The 22,697-nt window shown below is 48.0% G+C and overlaps 2 protein-coding genes across 2 annotated transcripts in view; one reads left to right on the plus strand and one right to left on the minus strand.

Moving 5' to 3' along the window:
- Positions 1 to 4,720, minus strand: part of LOC130213185 (disintegrin and metalloproteinase domain-containing protein 12-like) — a 56,809-nt gene extending 52,089 nt beyond the window's left edge. The window contains exons 1-9 of the mRNA XM_056444651.1: positions 4,633 to 4,720; positions 3,906 to 4,045; positions 3,326 to 3,488; positions 3,097 to 3,240; positions 2,909 to 3,030; positions 2,673 to 2,830; positions 2,196 to 2,295; positions 2,027 to 2,122; positions 464 to 590 (exon numbers count right to left, since the gene is read on the minus strand). Of these exons, the coding sequence (XP_056300626.1) occupies positions 464 to 590; positions 2,027 to 2,122; positions 2,196 to 2,295; positions 2,673 to 2,830; positions 2,909 to 3,030; positions 3,097 to 3,240; positions 3,326 to 3,488; positions 3,906 to 4,045; positions 4,633 to 4,705 (1,123 nt within the window). The 5' untranslated portion in view covers positions 4,706 to 4,720. The remainder of the gene's footprint in view (positions 1 to 463; positions 591 to 2,026; positions 2,123 to 2,195; positions 2,296 to 2,672; positions 2,831 to 2,908; positions 3,031 to 3,096; positions 3,241 to 3,325; positions 3,489 to 3,905; positions 4,046 to 4,632) is intronic.
- A 1,723-nt stretch (positions 4,721 to 6,443) lies between these two features.
- Positions 6,444 to 21,330, plus strand: dcst2 (DC-STAMP domain containing 2). The gene is made up of 15 exons (XM_056444652.1): positions 6,444 to 6,514; positions 9,514 to 9,773; positions 9,845 to 10,015; positions 10,411 to 10,512; positions 10,615 to 10,809; positions 10,911 to 10,976; positions 11,060 to 11,273; positions 12,548 to 12,705; positions 12,780 to 12,944; positions 13,013 to 13,180; positions 13,776 to 13,876; positions 15,596 to 15,663; positions 19,011 to 19,114; positions 20,959 to 21,043; positions 21,174 to 21,330. The coding sequence occupies exons 1-15, from the start codon at positions 6,444 to 6,446 to the stop codon at positions 21,328 to 21,330; spliced, it is 2,085 nt and encodes a 694-aa protein (XP_056300627.1).
- Positions 21,331 to 22,697: the final 1,367 nt, after the last annotated feature.

Below are 22,697 nucleotides of genomic sequence, written 5' to 3' on the forward strand. Positions count from 1 at the left end.
TCAGGTTGAACTGGGTGAAGGTGTGTGTGTGTGTTACTGGTCAGGTTGAACTGGGTGAAGGTGTGTGTGTGTATGTGTGTTACTAGTCAGGTTGAACTGGGTGAAGGTGTGTGTGTGTGTGTGTTACTGGTCAGGTTGAACTGGGTGAAGGTGTGTGTGTGTGTTACTGGTCAGGTTGAACTGGGTGAAGGTGTGTGTGTGTGTTACTGGTCAGGTTGAACTGGGTGAAGGTGTGTGTGTGTGTGTGTTACTGGTCAGGTTGAACTGGGTGAAGGTGTGTGTGTGTGTGTTACTGGTCAGGTTGAACTGGGTGAAGGTGTGTGTGTGTTACTGGTCAGGTTGAACTGGGTGAAGGTGTGTGTGTGTGTTACTGGTCAGGTTGAACTGGGTGAAGGTGTGTGTGTGTGTGTGTGTGTTACTGGTCAGGTTGAACTGGGTGAAGGTGTGTGTGTGTGTGTGTTACTGGTCAGGTTGAACTGGGTGAAGGTGTGTGTGCTGACGATGTCCAGGACGTGGACCAGAGAGACGTCCACAAAGACGAGGAGCAGCGAGAGCAGAGAGACGCTGAGCAGCTGCAGCACACCTGAGCTCTGAGGAGGAGTTACAGGACAGAGAGAGAGAGATATACACACAGATATACACACACATATATGCACACATATATACACACATATATACACTACCGTTCAAAAGTTTGGGGTCATCCAGACAATTTCGTGCCCCTCCATGAAAACAACTCACTTTTATTTATAAATGAATTGAACATTTCATAGAACATATAGTCAAGACATTGACAAGGTTAGAAATAATGATTTATATTTGAAGTATTAATTTTGTTCTTCAAACTTCAAGCTCAAAGGAAGGCCAGTTGTATAGCTTACAGGACTGTCTCAGAAAATTAGAATATTGTGATGAAGTTCTTTATTTTCTGTAATGCAATTAAAAACAAATTCATGATTATTCTGGATTACAAATCAACCGAAATATTGCAAGCCTTTATTCTGATTTATTGCTGATTATATTACAGCTTAAGAAACTCAAATATCCCATCTCTAAATATTAGAATATCATGAAAAAGTATACTAGTACGGTATTAAACAAATCACTTGAATTGTCTAATTAACTCGAAACACCTGCAAGGGTTTCCTGAGCCTTGACAAACACTCAGCTGTTATAAATCTTTTTTTTCACTTGGTCTGAGGAAATATTAAAATTTTATGAGATAGGATTTTAGAGTTTTCTTAAGCTGTAAGCCATAATCAGCAATATTAAAAGAATAAAAGGCTTGCAATATTTCAGTTGATTTGTAATGAATCCAGAATGCATGACATTTTAGTTTTTTTAATTGCATTACAGAAAATAAAGAACTTTATCACAATATTCTAATTTTCTGAGACAGTCCTGTATATCACCAGCATAACTGTTTTCAGCTGTGCTAACATAATTGCACGGGTTTTCTAATCAGACATTAGTCTTCTAAGGCGATAACACAATGTACCATTAGAACACTGGAGTGATGATGAAATGGGCCTCTATACACCTCTGGAGATATGTCATTAGAAACCAGACGTTTCACCTAGAAGAGTCATTTACCACATTAACAATGTAGAGAGGGTATTTATGATTCATGTTATCTTTATTGAAAAAACAGAGCTTTACTTTGAAGAATAAAGACATTTCTAAGTGACCCCAAACTTTTGAACGGTAGTGTACATATCACACATACAGTATATATACAGTATATACACACATATATACAGTATATACACATATATATATATATACATACACACATATATATACAGTATATACACATATATATATACATACACACATATATATATGTACACGTACAGATATATGTATATGTATATATATACACACATATACACATATGTATATGTGTATCTATCTATATATATATATATATATAAATACACATATAAAGATACACACATCTACGTGTAAATGTGTATCTATATATATATATAATATATCTACGTGTGTATCTCTGGATCTGACCCACCAGGCCTCCTCTCTCCTCCTCGTGGACCTTCAGGCTCCACGGGTCGATCAAGTTCTTCTTCTCTGACCGCCTCAGAGGTAGAATACAGCGCTGCCCCTGAACGCACCGCAGAGGACACCAAGGTTATGACACGTGGTCCTGATGGTGATGAAGATGAAGATGAAGTTACCGCTCTCCTCCTGCGGGCATCAATCTGTCTGAAGTAGGTGGTGATGTAGAGGTTGTCGAATAGAATGTCCCTCCTGTACTGGAGGAGGTACCTGAACCCTCTGAGGAGGAGGAGGAGGGGGGAGGAGGGGAGGGGGAAGGAGGGGGAGGAGGGCGAGGAGGAGGAGGAGAAGGAGGAGGAGAAGGAGGAGGAGGAGGAGGAGGAGGGAGGAGGAGGAGGAGGAGAAGGAGGAGGAGGGAGGAGGGCGAGGAGGAGGAGGAGAAGGAGGAGGAGGGGGAGGAGGAGGAGAAGGAGCAGGAGGAGGGGGAGGAGGAGGAGAAGCAGGAGGAGGAGGAAGGGGAGGAGGAGGAGAAGCAGGAGGAGGAGGGGGAGGAAGGGGAGGAGGAGGAGAAGGAGGAGGAGGAGGAGGGGGAGAAGGAGGAGGTCATGTTAGGCTGTGACCCCCACACAAAAGGAGGTGTGTGTCGGAGGTCTTACTGAGTGAAGATGGTGATGAAGCTGAAGGAGAGGAGGAGCTGCAGGAGGCGCAGCACCTCCTCCATGGCGGCCGTGAGCTTCAGGAAGGAGCCTCGGACCGCCTGAGTGAACTCCTCCTCCAGCACAGCTCCACCCAGCACCGACTGCTGCTGCTCCTCCTGCAGAAGGTCAGAGGTCACACGGGTCAGGACACAAGGGGCTCACCTGGTGGACAGGAGGAGGTGCTGGAGGAGAACCTGCAGGACGAGGGAGGTGCTGAACTCTCGGGACAGAAGGTCCACTGACAGGTTGAGGCGGTCGAACAGCTGGCCGAAGTTCCCCTCCACGGGGATCTGCTCCCTGCACCACGGGGTCATCACTGGGGGGGGGGGGGTTATGCTGCTGGGTCTTCCCTTTGATGTCTCAGTGGACCATGTGACCCCACCTCTCATGATGTCACACAGGAAGTGGAACTTCATGGAGACGCACAGGATGTGGTTGATGACGGGGACGGGGATCGCCGTCATACACTCCGCCCACTTCTGGCTGAACCAATCAGCACAGCGCTGCACACCCTCATCCACCACACCTGGATAACACACACACACACACACACACACACTGGCTGCTGTGTTCTCATTGGTGTGTCCCCTCCCCCCCTCCCCCTCCCTCACTGTCGCACTGCATGATGGTCTTGGCGGTGAACTGGTCCTGGGTGCTGCCGCCGGCCTCCGGGCCGAACCGGTCGTAACCGAACTGGTGGACGACCTCGTCCCGGATGTTCTGGAAGCTGCTGCTGCTGCTCTCAGCCTCCGACCGGAAGGCCGCCTCCCCGTCCTGAGGGGGCAGAGGTCACGTGACCACGGTGGAGCGATCCCATTGGCTGGGTGAGCTGACGACCCCTTGTGAAAACTGTGTCATGTAGTGAATGTAAATAAGTAATACATCTAAACGTGGATACAGAGACACGAACAGATACAATCAATAAAGTGTGAAACACTTCATGAACCAAGACTTTCACAACTGATGGTTTCCAATTCGCTGTCAGCATGCTAACACGCTACGGTCAGACAACATTACTTCACGTTAGGGTGAGCTATCCTAGCTGATAGCAGCACGAGCTAGCCTAGCGATGAGCAGCGTGAGCTAGCGGTTAGCAGCATGAGCTAGCCTAGCAATGAGCAGCGTGAGCTAGCCTAGCGGTTAGCAGCGTGAGCTAGCGGTTAGCATCGTGAGCTAGCGGTTAGCGCTCACCACCAGCTGCTGCGTGATGAGGACAAAGGGCTTCACCGCCTCCCTCCACAACAAGCGGCTGTGTTGGACCTGCAGGTCCAGGTTGCAGCTCAGACTCAGCGCCGCCGCCTCCACGTTACGCTGGATGTTGGAGACGGGCCCTGAGACCAGGGGGGGGGGCATTACATCACACAGAATGCAACATTAAAAAACATAATAAATCATAATATTATCATACTTTGAATTCATAAAGCTCTTACACATGACGTGATATATATTCATGCAACTCATTTATATAATATATATACTGTATATATATATGAATTGATATGATTTAGAAATATGACAGAAAACACATTAAAAATGTTATATAAAATAATATAATAATATATTGGATACATATGAAGTAATGGCTTTAAATTATGGTGATTATTTATTCCTCGAAGAAAAAAACATTTTTTTTATTTATTTTTTCTCAATTGAACTATTTTGTAAAAAAGAAACTTGTGTTTATTATTTATTATTCAGAATTCATCAAGATTTAGTTAATCTGTGTATCCGTCTCATTATATTACAATATAAATATGCATAGTCATTAAAACAATTTTAATGTTTGATTTAATTATTAATTAACGACTTCTTGGAGCATTATTAATTAAATTAGCACGGTTCTGTGAATCAAAAGCTATTTAATATACATACTTTTATTTATGTGATAATTATTGTGTGTGTGCGTGCGTGTGTGTACCTCTGTAGAGCACTGACAGGATGAACAGCATCAGGTATGCTCGGCCGCGGGAGCCGAGCATGCTGGGAAACATCAGGAGGACCGAACACCTGCAGGAGGAGGACAAAGCTCCGCCCACAGCACAAAGAGCTGCCCACAGGTGAGAGGAGCCCACAGGTGAGAGGAGCCCACAGGTGAGAGCAGCCCACAGGTGAGAGGAGCCCACAGGTGAGAGCAGCCCACAGGTGAGAGGAGCCCACAGGTGAGAGGAGCCCACAGGTGAGAGCAGCCCACAGGTGAGAGCAGCCCACAGGTGAGAGCAGCCCACAGGTGAGAGGAGCCCACAGGTGAGAGCAGCCCACAGGTGAGAGGAGCCCACAGGTGAGAGGAGCCCACAGGTGAGAGGAGCCCACAGGTGAGAGGAGCCCACAGGTGAGAGCAGCCCACAGGTGAGAGCAGCCCACAGGTGAGAGGAGCCCACAGGTGAGAGGAGCCCACAGGTGAGAGGAGCCCACAGGTGAGAGGAGCCCACAGGTGAGAGGAGCCCACAGGTGTTTAGTTATTCTCGACCTGATGTCAGGTGTTCGGCCTCCTCACCGATAAAACATGCTGCTGCCAACAGCTTGAGGTCAAAGGTCAGCGGGAGGCTGTGAGAGACTCCTAGGAACAGAGCTGAGGACAGGAAGCACACGAAGAGTTAAAAGCCCGACGTCATCATCGCTCATCAATACTCTGATCGATCAGCATCACAAGTTCATAGAACAAGAAAGGAGTAAAAGACTGCTCTCGTTGGCTCCTCCTCCTTCTCACCTGTTCCGCTTACTGCTCCAAACAGCGCCCTGAGGACCAGGTGAGCCAGCAGGAAGCCTTCTGATTGGCCGAAGAGGAATCGATGGCCGGCCGGAGGCAGGAGGCCCAAACTGAGCCTCTCCAGAGCTGGAGGACAAAGAGCTGCTAGTTAGCCACGAGGTAGCTGCTAGCGTTAGCCACGAGGTAGCTGCTAGCGTTAGCCACGAGGTAGCTGCTTATTTTTCAATATCCTTCTTTAAAATGCGAGCTAGCGTTAGCGACGAGTTAGCTTCCCCCTCAATGAACAACAACAATAACTGAACTCACTACTGTGAGGAGCCATCAGAGTCCAGCTGCCGTCGGGTGGGTAGTTAGTCAGTTGGGTAGTTGGTCAGTTGGTCAGTTAGCTAGTTGGTCAGTTAGCTAGTTGGTCAGTTAGCTAGCAGGTCAGTTGGTCAGTTAGCTAGTTGGTCAGTTAGCTAGTAGGCCAGTTAGCTAGTTGGTCAGTTAGCTAGTTGGTCAGTTAGGTAGTTGGTCAGTTAGCTAGTAGGTCAGTTAGCTAGCAGGTCAGTTAGCTAGTTGGTCAGTTAGCTAGCAGGTCAGTTAGCTAGTTGGTCAGTTAGGTAGTAGGTTGGTCAGTTAGGTAGTAGGTCGGTTAGCTGGTCGGTTGGTCGGTTAGGTAGTCGGTCAGTTAGCTAGTCGGTCAGTTAGTTAGTAGGTCAGTTAGGTAGTAGGTCGGTCGGTTGGTCAGTTAGGTAGTAGGTTGGTCGGTTGGTCAGTTAGGTAGTAGGTTGGTCGGTTGGTCAGTTAGGTAGTAGGTTGGTCGGTTGGTCAGTTAGGTAGTAGGTCGGTTAGCTGGTCGGTTGGTCGGTTAGGTAGTCGGTCAGTTAGCTAGCAGGTCAGTTAGCTAGTTGGTCAGTTAGGTAGTAGGTTGGTCAGTTGGTCAGTTAGGTAGTCGGTCAGTTATTTAGTCAGTTGGTCAGTTGGAGCTTCCAGGAGACACGATTCCCAGCTGAAGAGGGACGAGAGGAAAGGTTAACCAGATGACAAGTGATGTCATAGTCCAGGTGAAAAGAGGCGGAGTCAGGAAGACCGTCAGAGGAGTCCTGAAGAGGTGAGTGTACACGATGATGGTGATGATGGTGATGATGATGATGGTGATGATAATGATGGTGATGATGGTGATGATGATGGTGATGATGATGATGATAATGATGGTGATGATGATGGTGATGATGATGATGATGATGATGATGATAATGATGGTGATGATGATGGTGATGATGGTGATGATGATGATGATAGATAGATAGATAGATATATACTTTATTAATCCCCAAGGGGAAATTTGTCGTGGCAGTAGCAGCAACACACAAGAATAAAAAACAAAACACAAAATATAAGAAACAGGGATGAAAGATATAGAAGTATACAAGTAAGATAAAAGTAAAATACAAAACAAAATATATATGTAAATATACAACACACATGCATACACAACACACAACAACACTGACAGATCAAATACAAAAAATATTAAATATAGACAGAGTGCAAAAAGCAAAGTGTGTGTATGAGTGCAGAGCAAATGAAATGAAATGTGTGTGTATGTGTGTAGTGCAAACAAATGAGATGTGTGAAGTGCAGATCAACATAGTGTAAGTATTCAGTTATTGCACTATGATCTGGCAAGAGGTGATCTGTTATAGAGCCTCATAGCCGTCGGCAGGAATGTTCTCCTGTATCTCTCCTTGTGGCAGCGGAGCGTGAGGAGACGTCTGGAGAAAGTACTCCTCTGTCCCTGTAGGAGGTGGTGGAGAGGGTGGTCCGGGTGGTCCGGGTGGTCCAATATGGACACCAGTTTCTTCAACGTCCTCCTCTCCACCACCTGTTCCAGGTGCTCCAGCTGGCAGCCGATGATGGAGCCAGCCTTCCTAACCAGTTTGTTGAGACGGCTGGTGTCACCGGCCCGATGCTGCTCCCAGCAGACAATGGCAAAGTGCAGCACACTGGCGACAACCGACTGGTAGAATAACTCCAGCATCTTGCTGCACACGTTGAAGGATCGAAGCTTCCTCAGGAAAAAGAGTCGACTCATCCCCTTCTTGTACACAGCGTTGATGTTGGCCTTCCAGTTCAGTCGGCTGTCGATGGAGACGCCCAGGTACTTGTACTCCTCCACCATGTCCACGTCCACTCCCAGGACACTCAGAGGTGGAGGAGCTGTCGCTTCCTCCTGAAGTCCACCACCATCTCTCTGGTCTTGGCCACGTTCAGCCAAGGTGATTCTCATCGGCCCACTTTACAAAGTCACTCACCACTGCCCTGTACTCCTCCTCCCGTCCATCCCTAATACACCCGACCACTGCAGAGTCATCAGAGTACTTCTGCAGATGGCATGACTCCGTGTTGTACTGGAAGTCACTGGTGTACAGGGTGAAGAGGAAGGGAGACAGAACAGTTCCCTGTGGGGCTCCAGCATCACTGACCCCCGTTCAGCACACGCCCCATTCTGACAAACTGTGGCCTGTAAGGTCGTCAGTGATCCAGGAGATGGTGGACGCGTCCACACCGGCCACCCGCAGCTTCTCACTCAGCAGCAGTGGCTGGATGGTGTTCAATGCACTGGAGAAGTCAAAGAAAGTGACTCTCACAGAGACACCGGTTCCATCCAGGTGCGACTGAGCTCGTTGCAGCAGGTAGATGATGGCGTCGTCCACTCCCACATGAGGCTGGTAAGCAGATTGCAGAGGGTCCAGCGATGATTTCACCTGCGGCCGGAGGTGGGCCAAGACCAGCCTCTCCAGCACCTTCATCACATGGGAGGTGAGGGCGACCGGTCGGTAGTCGTTGAGGCCAGATGGTGTTGACTTCTTTGGGACAGGGACCAGGCACAACGTCTTCCACAGCACGGGACTTCCCCCAGCCTCAGGCTGAGGTTGAAGAGGCGCTGCAGGACACCAGACAGCTGGGTGGCGCAGGTCTTTAGGACCCTGGGGCTGATGCCATCAGGACCTTCAGCTCTGCGCTGGTGTAGTTTCTCCAGCTGTCTTCTCACCTGGTCAGTCGTCACAGAGAGAGGGGAGGTGGAGGAGCCCATTGTTATCGAGGGCTCGGTGGATGTGCAGCTCAGCAGGGGGGACAGAGGGGGAGGTGTTTGGGAGGTGTGATGTGTGGAGGAGATGGGGGGGGGGGGGGGGCTGTGAACTGAACCTGTTGAAGAAACAGTTCAGCTGGTTGGCCCTCTGCAGGGAGCCCTGGCTGTCTCCTCCCACCTTGAAGCCAGTTATCTGCTTCATCCCAGACCACACCTCCTTGTGTTGTTCAGCTGGAGTTTGGCCTCCAGCTTCCTCCTGTAGGAGTCCTTGCCTCCTGAGCTTCACCTTTAGGTTGCGCTGGGCTTTCCTCAGCTCATCCCTGTCTCCAGACCTGAAAGCAGCTTTCTTCATGTTAAGAAGCGCCTTCAGGTCCCTGGTGATCCAGGGCTTGTTGTTGGGGAAGCAGCACAGTCCGTGATGGGATGGTGGTGTGTTCACAGAACTTGATGTATTCCGTGATGCAGTCGGTCATCCTGTTGATGTCCTCCCCGTGCGGTCCACACAGCACATCCCAGTCCGTTGACTCGAAGCAGTCCTGTAGAGCGTCGTTAGCCTCCAGAGACCACCTCCTCACAGTCCTGGTGGTCACAGCCTCTTCACCAGAGGAACATACCTGGGTGTCAGCCGGACCAGGTCATGATCAGACCTGCCGAGGGGGGGAAGGGCAGTGGCGCTGTATGCGTCCTTAGTATTAGCATACAGCAAGTCCAGAGTTGTATTGTTCCTTGTTGGGCAGTCTATGTATTGATGGAAGGTTGGCAGAGCTTTTTCCAATGTGGTGTGGTTAAAGTCACCAGTGATAGCCATGAATGCTCCAGGCTGATGATTCAGCAGAGCAGACACAGTGGAGTGGATGGTGTCCACAGCTTCCTCAGCGTCAGCTGATGGCGGCACGCACACCACAACCACAATGGCGGACGTGAACTCTCTCGGCAAATGATGGTGATGATGATGGTGATGATGATGGTGGTGATGATGATGGTGGTGATGATGATGATGATGACGTCCTCCTCAGGTCTTCAGGACGCTCTGAGCTTGGCAGGTGGAGGAAGGTCAGAGGTCACCTGGTGGAGGCGGGCAGCAGCCTGGCGGCCTTCGTCTCCGGGCTGCTGCTGGCGTCGGTCTTCGGGGGCGTCGCCCTCTTCCTGCAGAAACAGCCTCCGTGGTCGTGCGCCTGCACCACGCTGGCCGTGGCCGTGCCGGCGGCGTTCGGCATGGGGCTGTCGGCCGGCGTCCGGGCCGACGTGTCCGTGCTGCTGCCGACCATGTGCTCAGGTCGGTCCGCCGGTCACCTGTAATGTGGGCGTGTCCCTGTCCGGCCTATCACAGCCCTCTGTGTGTTCCAGCCAAGGGGAAGCACTTCCTGCTCTTCCTGTTCGTGTCCGTGCTGCTCGCCGGTCCTCTGGACAACACGCTGGAGAACACGGAGCGGGCCGCCGCCAGCTTGATGTGCGGCGCCGAGCTGGCAGCCAATCAGACGCAGGAGCTGATGCAAAGGGCAGCCACACCCCTTTTATGTGAGACACGCCCACCTCCAGCGTCACAATAAACTGAACTCTTAATAGAGTTAATCCTACTTTAAATATTACACTTAAAATGAATACATACTTCTGTTAATATTGTATCATTTTGTTAATAGTTAAAACAGTTCATACTCTTGTTAATATTGTAATAATAATAATATGGATTTACTAGTTAATTATTATTATTATTTTTATAAGTCGTATTAGTATAATTAATATAATATATTCCTGATTAATTCAAATTTTTTGTGAATCAATCTTTATTTCTATAGTTATTATGATGATAGTAATTGTAGTATGACGAGTGTTGTGTATGAATCATGAGGTCATGATTCTCATTATTGGTATTATTAGTATGAGTTATTCGTCTGTTCCCTCCGCCGCTGCAGCGGCGCTCAGCAGCATCAGAGAGATCAGCAGCAACGCTCACGCCGCAGCGGGCCGCGTGCAGCGCTTCATCGGCGCGCTGACGGACAGCGTGCGCCACGTCGGTGAGGCGCCGTGACCTCTGACCTTCAAGTCTTCATGTGAATGTACCCATGGAGACTGAGAGAGAGATACATAAGTCCTGTTATGACCTCTGACCTCTGCAGCTCGCACGCTGAGGAACGTGCTCCACTTCCTGGTGGACATCGGCGACATGTGCAACGCCACGCTGGGCTCCCCGTACAGGAAGTGCCGGGCGCTGTTCGCCGAGGCGCGAGCCGACTGCTCCGACCTGCTCGGGGAGTTTGACTTCCTGTGTGACATCGTGGACGGCTTCCTGCCGCTGTGCAGCATCGCCCGCGGTGCGTCCACTTCCTGTCCCTGTGTGTCCACTTCCTGTTCCTGTCCCTGCGTGTCCACTTCCTGTCCCTGTCCTGAAGCCTAATGAGCGTGTGTGTTTCAGCCGGCGAGCTCTTCTGCTCCATCCCCGCCTTCATCGCCGGACACCTGAAGCGGCGCCTGGCGGCTCGTGAGTTCTCCGTTTCTGACGTTTCCACCTCGACCGACGCGCTTCATTCTGCCGCTTCATTCTGCCGCTTCATTCTCCTCCAGCCGCCGTGGCCGTGTTTGAACGAATGAAGCGGGAGTTTGACTTCAACCTGTCGGCCACGGCGACCTTTGACCTGGACGCCAACAGCAGCCGCTCGCTGCAGCAGGCGGCCCAGGACATCATGGAGGAGGTTTCATCAGAGCTGCACGCGGTCCAGGAGCTGAGGGCGCCGCTGGCGTACGGCGGCCTGGCGCTGCTGGCCTGGGCCTTCCTGAGGTCACGCTTCACCCTAACCCTTCTGACACGCTTCACTTTCGACACGCTTCACTTTATACACGCTATACTTCCTACACGCTTCACTTTCGACACGCTTCACTTTATACACGCTATACTTCCTACACGCTTCACTTCCTACACGCTTCATTTTATACATGCTATACTTCCTACCCGCTTCACTTTCTACCCGCTTCACTTCCTACACGCTTCACTTTATACACGCTTCACTTCCTACACGCTTCACTTTATACACGCTTCACTTCCTACACGCTTCATTTTATACATGCTTCACTTCATATACGCTTCACTTCCTACAAGCTTAACTTCCTACACGCTTCACTTTCATGGAAACGTGTGTGTGTGTCTCTGTGTGTGTGTGTGTGTGTCTGTATGTGTCTCTGTGTGTGTGTGTCTTTGTGTGTGTGTGTATGTGTCTCTGTGTGTGTGTGTGTGTGTATGTGTCTCTGTGTGTGTGTGTGTGTGTGTGTCTCTGTGTGTGTGTGTGTATGTCTCTGTGTGTGTGTGTGTGTGTGTCTCTGTGTGTGTGTATGTGTGTGTGTGTGTGTATGTGTCTGTGTGTGTGTGTATGGGTCTATGTGTGTGTGTATGGGTCTATATATGTGTGTGTATGTGTGTGGGGTCTGTGTGTGTGTGTGTATAGGTCTGTGTGTGTGTGTATGTGTATCTGTGTGTGTGTGTGTGTGTATGTGTGTATCTGTGTGTGTGTATCTGTGTGTGTGTATGTGTGTGTGTGTGTGTGTTTGTCTCTGTGTGTGTGTATGTGTCTCTCTGTGTGTGTGTATGTGTCTCTGTGTGTGTGTGTATGTGTCTCTGTGTCTGTGTGTGTGTGTGTGTGTGTGTGTATGTGTCTCTGTGTGTCTGTGTGTGTGTGTGTGTGTATGTGTCTCTGTGTGTGTGTGTGTGTGTATGTGTCTCTGTGTGTGTGTGTGTGTCTCTGTCTGTGTGTGTGTGTGTGTATGTGTCTCTGTGTGTGTGTGTGTGTGTATGTGTCTCTCTGTGTGTGTGTATGTGTCTGTGTGTGTCTGTGTGTGTGTGTATGTGTCTGTGTGTGTGTGTGTATGTGTCTCTGTGTGTGTATGTGTGTGTGTGTATGTGTCTCTCTGTGTGTGTGTATGTGTGTGTCTGTCTGTGTCTGTGTGTGTGTATGTGTCTCTCTGTGTGTGTGTATGTGTCTGTCTGTGTGTGTGTTTGTGTGTGTGTGTGTATGTGTGTGTCTGTCTGTGTGTGTGTCTGTGTGTGTGTGTGTGTTACAGGGCAGTGAGGTACAGGTACAGGTATCTCCGTGAGCTCGACTTTGATAACGTCTACATCAGCGCTCAGTTCAAAGAGCTCAACCAACAGGTGACCTCAGGGGGCGGGGCTTCAGTCCTGCCAATCACACGCAGGGAGGCCAAGACCTACATCACACCATGTCAGTGCCCGTGTGTGAGTGAGTGTGTGTGCGTGTGTGTGATCTCTCTGATGATGTCATCACGTGTCCTGCAGTGTCGTGTCAGCTGACGTCAGGTGAGCGGCGTGCGGTGTGGAGGGGCGTGGCCTCGGTCCTCAAACACCTGGTGATGGGCGGCCTGCTGGTGGCGCTAGACTTCCTGGTGTTCTGGATGCTGGACCAGGTGCACCACCAGGTGAAGGGGGACGTGGTGGCCCGAGGTGAGACCCGCCCCCCCGATACACGAGGCTGTGCCGGTTACCACGGTAACCCCCCCCCCCTCCCACAGCCCCCGTCACCGTGGCGGTGCAGGTGAACGGGTCGGGTTACGCCGCCGACATCTTCCGGGACGTGGCGGCGTCCTTCAGCGTGCTGCAGCGGGGGAACGTCACGGCGCTCAGCAGGAGGTGCCTGGTGGAGCCGTCACGGCCCGACCACGCCGCCGGCTTCACCCTGGGTGAGCTCAGCTGCTAATGGTTCCACTGGTTCTGGTGGGTATGATGGTTCTGGTGGTTCTGATGGTTCTGATGGTTCTGCTGCTTCTAATAGTTCCACTGGTTCTGGTGGTTCTCATGGTTCTGGTGGTTCTGATGGTTCTGGTGGTTCTGCTGCTTCTAATAGTTCCACTGGTTCTGGTGGTTCTCATGGTTCTGGTGGTTATGATGGTTCTGGTGGTTCTCATGGTTATGATGGTTCTGGTGGTTCTGATGGTTCTGGTGGTTCTAATAGTTCCACTGGTTCTGGTGGTTCTCATGGTTCTGGTGGTTCTGATGGTTCTGGTGGGTATGATGGTTCTGGTGGTTCTGATGGTTCTGCTGCTTCTAATAGTTCCACTGGTTCTGGTGGTTCTCATGGTTCTGGTGGTTCTGATGGTTCTGGTGGTTCTGCTGCTTCTAATAGTTCCACTGGTTCTGGTGGTTCTCATGGTTCTGGTGGTTATGATGGTTCTGGTGGTTCTGATGGTTCTAATAGTTCCACTGGTTCTGGTGGTTCTCATGGTTCTGGTGGTTCTGGTGGTTCTGATGGTTCTGGTGGTTCTGGTGGTTCTGCAGGGTTCCTGTTGGGTCTGGCTCTGCTCGTCTCTCTGACTGGAGGATTCATGCAGCGCTGCAGACGACTGATCTGTGCTGCCTACCACCCAGAGAGAGAGAAGGTACACACACAGAGACACACACAGACACACACAGACACACACAGAGACACACACAGACACAGAGACACACAGAGACACACACAGACACACACACACACACACACACACAGAGACACACACAGAGACACACACACACACACACACACACACAGAGACACAGAGACACACACAGAGACACACACACAGAGACACACACAGAGACACACACTTGGTGTACTTCTTGTATACGTGGTGTACTTCTTGTATACGTGGTGTACTTCTTGTATACTTGGTGTACTTCTTGTATACTTGGTGTACTTCTTGTATACGTGGTGTACTTCTTGTATACTTGGTGTACTTCTTGTATACGTGGTGTACTTCTTGTATACTTGGTGTACTTCTTGTATACGTGGTGTACTTCTTGTATACTTGGTGTACTTCTTGTACTTGGTGTACTTCTTGCATTGTACTTGGTGTAATTCTTGTATAATTGGTGTACTTCTTGTATACCTGGTGTACTTCTTGTATAATGGTGTACTTCTTGTATAATGGTGTACTCTTGTATACGTGGTGTACTTCTTGTATGTGGTGTACTTTGTATACTTGGTGTACTTCTTGTATAATGTGTACTTCTTGTATACTTGGTGTACTTCTTGTACATGGTGCACTTTGTATACTTTTGTTGTGGTGTACTCTTGTATACTTGGTGTACTTCTTGTATCGTGGTGTACTTCTTGTATACCTGGTGTACTTCTTGTATCGTGGTGTACTTCTTGTATACCTGGTGTACTTCTTGTATACTGGTGTACTTCTTGTATACGTGGTGTACTTCTTGTATATTGGTGTACTTGTATATTGTGTACTTCTTGTATTGGTGTACTTCTTGTATATGGTGTACTTCTTGTATACTCTGTGCTTCTTGTATAACTGGTGTACTTCATTGGTGTACTTCTTGTATACTAATGGTGTACTTCTTGTATACTCGTATGGTGTGCTTCTTGTATACGTGGTGTACTTCTTGTATACCTGGTGTACTTCTTGTATAATGTGGTGTACTTCTTGTATACCTGGTGTACTTCTTGTATATTGGTGTACTTCTTGTATACGTTGGTGTACTTCTTGTATACTTGGTGTACTTCTTGTATACTGGTGTACTTCTTGTATAATTTGGTGTACTTCTTGTATACTGGTGTACTTCTTGTATCGTGGTGTACTTCTTGTATACTTGGTGTACTTCTTGTATACGTGGTGTACTTCTTGTATACTTGGTGTACTTCTTGTATATGTGGTGTACTTCTTGTATACTTGGTGTACTTCTTCGATACTTGGTGTACTTATTGTATACGTGGTGTACTTCTTGTATACGTGGTGTACTTCTTGTATACGTGGTGTACTTCTTGTATACTTGGTGTACTTCTTGTATACTTGGTGTACTTCTTGTATACGTGGTGTACTTCTTCTATACGTGGTGTACTTCTTGTATACTTGGTGTACTTCTTGTATACGTGGTGTACTTCTTGTATACTTGGTGTACTTCTTGTATACGTGGTGTACTTCTTGTATACGTGGTGTACTTCTTGTATACGTGGTGTACTTCTTGAATACTTGGTGTACTTCTTGTATACGTGGTGTACTTCTTGTATACTTGGTGTACTTCTTGTATTCTTAGTGTACTTCTTGTATACATGGTGTACTTCTTGTATACTTGGTGTACTTCTTGTATACGTGGTGTACTTTAAGGAGAGGATCCAGTTCCTTCGGCAGAAGATCCTGGATCAAAGGACAACAATGGGGAGAGCCCTGAGGAGGTCTGGAGCAGGAGGAGCAGCAGGAGCAGGAATAGGAGGAGCAGGAGGAGGAGAGAGTTGCCTTCAGACTCTCCTGCTGAGGTAAAAACAACATGTGATCAGTAGAACATGTGACCAGTAGAACATGTGACCAGTAGAACATGTGATCAGTAGAACATGTGACCAGTAGAACATGTGATCAGTAGAACATGTGACCAGTAGAACATGTGATCAGTAGAACATGTGATCAGTAGAACATGTGATCAGTAGAGCATGTGACAAGTAGAACATGTGATCAGTAGAACATGTGACCAGTAGAACATGTGATCAGTAGAACATGTGATCAGTAGAACATGTGATCAGTAGAGCATGTGACAAGTAGAACATGTGATCAGTAGAACATGTGACCAGTAGAACATGTGATCAGTAGAACATGTGATCAGTAGAACATGTGATCAGTAGAACATGTGATCAATAGAACGTGACAAGTAGAACATGTGACAAGTAGAACATGTGATCAATAGAACATGTGACAAGTAGAACATGTGATCAGTGGAACATGTGACAAGTAGAACATGTGACCAGTAGAACATGTGATCAGTAGAACATGTGATCAATAGAACATGTGATCAGTAGAACATGTGATCAGTAGAACATGTGATCAATAGAACATGTGACCAGTAGAACATGTGACCAGTAGAACATGTGATCAGTAGAACATGTGATCAGTAGAACATGTGATCAATAGAACATGTGACAAGTAGAACATGTGACAAGTAGAACATGTGATCAATAGAACATGTGATCAATAGAACATGTGACAAGTAGAACATGTGATCAATAGAACATGTGACAAGTAGAACATGTGATCAGTAGAACATGTGATCAATTTAACATGTGACAAGTAGAACATGTGACAAGTAGAACATGTGACAAGTAGAACATGTGATCAATAGAACATGTGATCAATAGAACATGTGACAAGTAGAACATGTGATCAGTAGAACATGTGATCAATAGAACATGTGACAAGTAGAACATGTGACAAGCAGAACATGTGATCAATAGAACATGTGATCAGTAGAACATGTGATCAGTAGAACATGTGATCAGTAGAACATGTGACCAGGAGAACATGTGACCAGTAGAACATGTGACCAGTAGAACATGTGATCAGTAGAACATGTGACCAGTAGAACATGTGATCAGTAGAACATGTGACAAGTAGAACATGTGACCAGTAGAACATGTGATCAGTAGAACATGTGATCAGTAGAACATGTGATCAGTAGAACATGTGACAAGTAGACCATGTGATCAGTAGAACATGTGACAAGTAGAACATGTGACAAGTAGAACATGTGATCAGTAGAACATGTGACAAGTAGAACATGTGATCAGTAGAACATGTGACAAGTAGAACATGTGACAATTAGAACATGTGATCAGTAGAACATGTGATCAATAGAACATGTGACAAGTAGAACATGTGATCAATAGAACATGTGACAAGTAGAACATGTGATCAATAGAACATGTGACAAGTAGAACATGTGATAAGTTGAACATGTGATCAGTAGAACATGTGACCAGTAGAACATGTGACAAGCAGAACATGTGATCAATAGAACATGTGATCAGTAGAACATGTGACCAGTAGAACATGTGATCAGTAGAACATGTGACAAGCAGAACATGTGATCAATAGAACATGTGACAAGTAGAACATGTGATCAGTAGAACATGTGATCAGTAGAACATGTGACAAGTAGAACATGTGACAAGTAGAACATGTGACAAGTAGAACATGTGACAAGCAGAACATGTGATCAGTAGAACATGTGATCAGTAGAACATGTGATCAGTAGAACATGTGATCAGTAGAACATGTGACAAGTAGAACATGTGATCAGTAGAACATGTGACCAGTAGAACATGTGACAAGTAGAACATGTGATCAGTAGAACATGTGACAAGTAGAACATGTGACAAGTAGAACATGTGACCAGTAGAACATGTGACAAGTAGAACATGTGATCAGTAGAACATGTGACAAGTAGAACATGTGACAATTAGAACATGTGATCAGTAGAACATGTGATCAATAGAACATGTGACAAGTAGAACATGTGATCAATAGAACATGTGACAAGTAGAACATGTGATCAATAGAACATGTGACAAGTAGAACATGTGATAAGTTGAACATGTGATCAGTAGAACATGTGACCAGTAGAACATGTGACAAGCAGAACATGTGATCAATAGAACATGTGATCAGTAGAACATGTGACCAGTAGAACATGTGATCAGTAGAACATGTGACAAGCAGAACATGTGATCAATAGAACATGTGACAAGTAGAACATGTGACAAGTAGAACATGTGATCAGTAGAACATGTGATCAGTAGAACATGTGACAAGTAGAACATGTGACAAGTAGAACATGTGATCAGTAGAACATGTGACAAGTAGAACATGTGATCAGTAGAACATGTGACAAGTAGAACATGTGATCAGTAGAACATGTGACCAGTAGAACATGTGACAAGTAGAACATGTGATCAGTAGAACATGTGACAAGTAGAACATGTGACAAGTAGAACATGTGACCAGTAGAACATGTGACCAGTAGAACATGTGATCAGTAGAACATGTGACAAGTAGAACATGTGACAAGTAGAACATGTGATCAGTAGAACATGTGATCAGTAGAACATGTGACAAGTAGAACATGTGATCAGTAGAACATGTGATCAGTAGAACATGTGATCAGTAGAACATGTGATCAGTAGAACATGTGATCAGTAGAACATGTGACCAGTAGAACATGTGATCAGTAGAACATGTGATCAGTAGAACATGTGACAAGTAGAACATGTGATCAGTAGAACATGTGATCAGTAGAACATGTGACCAGTAGAACATGTGACAAGTAGAACATGTGACCAGTAGAACATGTGATCAGTAGAACATGTGACCAGTAGAACATGTGATCAGTAGAACATGTGATCAGTAGAACATGTGACCAGTAGAACATGTGATCAGTAGAACATGTGATCAGTAGAACATGTGATCAGTAGAACATGTGATCAGTAGAACATGTGACCAGTAGAACATGTGACAAGTAGAACATGTGACCAGTAGAACATGTGATCAGTAGAACATGTGATCAGTAGAACATGTGACCAGTGCTACTAACGTGAGTAGCTAACGGCAGTAGCTCGTGCCGTTGGTTTGCAACGTTAGCAGCACTGATGATCAATAGTTATGGATCTCAAAGTTCTGTTTGTTGTATGATCCGTTTCTCTTCTACTGATGATGATCTTCACGATGAAGACGTGTCCTCGTCTTCCTCGTGTCTCAGGTTACCTGGAGGGGCTCACCTGTCTCACCTGCTGGGGGGCCCCTCAGGCTGCTGTCTGTCCTGTGGAGGGGGCGTGGGCCCCTGTGAGGACGCGCAGTGTCCAGGTACGCCCTGGTCGCTCCTCCAGGTGTCACTCACGTCATCACGGACCAATCGGAAGCCCTCTGGCTCCCGGCTCTCATTGGAACCAATCAGAGGCAGCGTCTTCTTTATGAGCCCGCCTCCTTTTGTTTGCGGCCTCTTGGAGAAACCAGAACCACCAAAACCACTAGACCCATCAGAACCACCAGAACCACTAGACCCACCAAAACCACTACACACATCAGAACCACTAGACACATCAGAACCACTAGAACCACCAGAACCACTAGACCCACCAGAACCACCAAAACCACTAGAACCACCAGAACCACTAGAACCACCAGAACCACTAGAACCATCAGAACCACTACACACATCAGAACCACTACACACATCAGAACCACTAGAACCACCAGAACCACTAGACCCACCAAAACCACTAGAACCACCAGAACCACTAGACCCATCAGAACCACTAGACACATCAGAACCAACAGAACCACTAGACCCATCAGAACCACTAGACCCACCAAAACCACTAGAACCACTAGAACCATCGGAACAACTAGATCCATCAGAACCACTAGACTCACCAAAACCACTAGACCCATCAGAACCACTAGACACATCAGAACCACCAGAACCACTAGACCCATCAGAACCACTAGACCCACCAAAACCACTAGAACCACCAGAACCACTAGAACCATCGGAACAACTAGACCCACCAAAACCACTAGACCCATCAGAACCACTAGAACCACCAAAACCACTAGAACTACCAGAACCACCAGAACCACTAGACCCATCAGAACCACTAGACCCACCAGAACCACTAGAACCACCAAAACCACTAGACACACCAGAACCACCAGAACCACTAGACCCATCAGAACCACCAGACCCATCAGAACCACTAGAACCACCAGAACCACTAGACCCATAAGAACCACTAGAACCACCAGAACCACTAGACCCATCAGAACCACCATAACCACTAGACCCATCAGAACCACTACAACCACCAGAACCACCAGAACCAATAGACCCATCAGAACACCAGACCTGTCAGACCCGTGGTTCTGGTGGTTCTGTCAGAGCGGGTCGTATCCTAGAGTTCTCTCCTCTAAAGGAGTCAATGTGCTCAGATGAGTTTATAGATGACATGTTTCTGAAGTTGATGATGAGACGTTCCACTTCCTATCCTCTATCCCCTGTCCTCTATCCTCTGTCCTCTATCCCCTGTCCTCTGTCCTCTATCCCCTGTCCTCTGTCCTCTATCCCCTGTCCTCTATCCCCTGTCCTCTGTCCTCTATCCCCTGTCCTCTATCCCCTGTCCTCTATCCCCTGTCCTCTGTCCCCTGTCCTCATCCTCTGTCCTCTGTCCTCTGTCCTCATCCCTGTCCCTCATCCTCTGTCCTCTGTCCTCTATCCTCTATCCTCTGTCCTCTATCCTCTGTCCCCTGTCCTCTATCCCCTGTCCTCTATCCTCTATCCCCTGTCCTCTATCCCCTGTCCTCTATCCTCTGTCCTCTATCCTCTGTCCCCTGTCCTCTATCCCCTGTCCTCTATCCTCTGTCCTCTATCCCCTGTCCTCTATCCCCTGTCCTCTATCCTCTATCCTCTGTCCTCTATCCTCTGTCCTCTATCCCCTGTCCTCTATCCTCTGTCCCTGTCCTCTATCCTCTGTCCTCATCCTCTGTCCTCTGTCCTCATCCTGTCCTCTATCCTCTGTCCCTATCCCTGTCCTCTATCCCCTGTCCCTGTCCTCCTCTATCCTCTGTCCTCTATCCTCTGTCCTCTGTCCTCTATCCTCTGTCCTCTGTCCTCTATCCTCTGTCCTCTGTCCTCTGTCCTCTATCCTCAGACCACGAGCAGCCGGACCCAGAGACCGAGACCTGTAGTTGCGGAGCAGGAAGTGACGTCAGCCTGGACTCTGACTCGGAGCTCAGGTAGGACGCCAAATACTGAAGACCTGATCAGCTTCACTGAAGCCCTTCAGGACCCGATCAGGTTCACTGAAGCCCTTCAGGACCTGAAACCCTTTAACAATCTGTTTTTCCCCACGCTGCCTGCTGTCAGTGAAGCAGACATGACGTACCAGAACCGACCCGGGTCAGAGGACAGTGACTCCTCCTCTGGCTCCGCCTCCTCGCCTCTCGAAGCCGTCATCATACACAGACCAGACTCCCCAGGACCCGGTCCCCAGATCCTGATCCAGAACCGTCTGCTAGTTTGACCAGAGGGGTCACTGAGAGATGAATAAATGACCAGCTCCTCTCTCCTCTCTCCTTAAGGACGCTTAGGATACACTGAGCTCCTCTCTCCTCTCTCCTTAAGGACGCTTAGGATACACTGAGCTCCTCTCTCCTTAAGGACGCTTAGGATACACTGAGCTCCTCTCTCCTCTCTCCTTAAGGACGCTTAGGATACACTGAGCTCCTCTCTCCTCTCTCCTTAAGGACGCTTAGGATACACTGAGCTCCTCTCTCCTTAAGGACGCTTAGGATACACTGAGCTCCTCTCTCCTTTCTCCTTAAGGACGCTTAGGATACACTGAGCTCCTCTCTCCTTAAGGACGCTTAGGATACACTGAGCTCCTCTCTCCTTAAGGACGCTTAGGATACACTGAGCTCTCTCCTCTCTCCTTAAGGACGCTTAGGATACACTGAGCTCCTCTCTCCTCTCTCCTTATGGACGCTTAGGGTACACTGAGCGCCTCTCCTCTCCTCTCTCCTTAAGGACGCTTAGGATACACTGAGCTCCTCTCTCCTCTCCTTAAGGACGCTTAGGTACACTGAGCTCCTCTCCTCTCTCCTTAAGGACGCTTAGGATACACTGAGCTCCTCTCTCCTCTCTCCTTAAGGACGCTTAGGATACACTGAGCCCTCTCTCTCCTAAGGACGCTTAGGTACACTGAGCCTCTCCTCTCTCCTTAAGGACGCTTAGGATACACTGAGCTCCTCTCTCCTTAAGGACGCTTAGGATACACTGAGCTCCTCTCCTCTCTCCTTAAGGACGCTTAGGATACACTGAGCTCCTCTCCTCTCTCCTTAAGGACGCTTAGGATACACTGAGCTCCTCTCTCCTCTCTCCTTAAGGACGCTTAGGATACACTGAGCTCCTCTCTCCTCTCTCCTTAAGGACGCTTAGGATACACTGAGCTCCTCTCTCCTCTCTCCTTAAGGACGCTTAGGATACAATGAGCTCCTCTCTCCTCTCTCCTCTCCTCTCCTCTCTCCTTAAGGACGCTTAGGATACACTGAGCTCCTCTCTCCTCTCTCCTTAAGGACGCTTAGGATACACTGAGCTCCTCTCTCCTTAAGGACGCTTAGGATACACTGAGCTCCTCTCCTATCTCCTTAAGGACGCTTAGGATACACTGAGCTCCTCTCTCCTCTCTCCTTAAGGACGCTTAGGATACACTGAGCTCCTCTCTCCTTAAGGACGCTTAGGATACACTGAGCTCCTCTCTCTCCTCTCTCCTTATGGACGCTTAGGATACACTGAGCTCCTCTCTCCTCTCTCCTTATGGACGCTAGGATACACTGAGCTCCTCTCTCCTCTCTCCTTATGGACGCTTAGGATACACTGAGCTCTCTCCTC

This window comes from Pseudoliparis swirei, chromosome 22, assembly GCF_029220125.1.
Source record: "Pseudoliparis swirei isolate HS2019 ecotype Mariana Trench chromosome 22, NWPU_hadal_v1, whole genome shotgun sequence".
Lineage (NCBI taxonomy): Eukaryota > Metazoa > Chordata > Actinopteri > Perciformes > Liparidae > Pseudoliparis > Pseudoliparis swirei.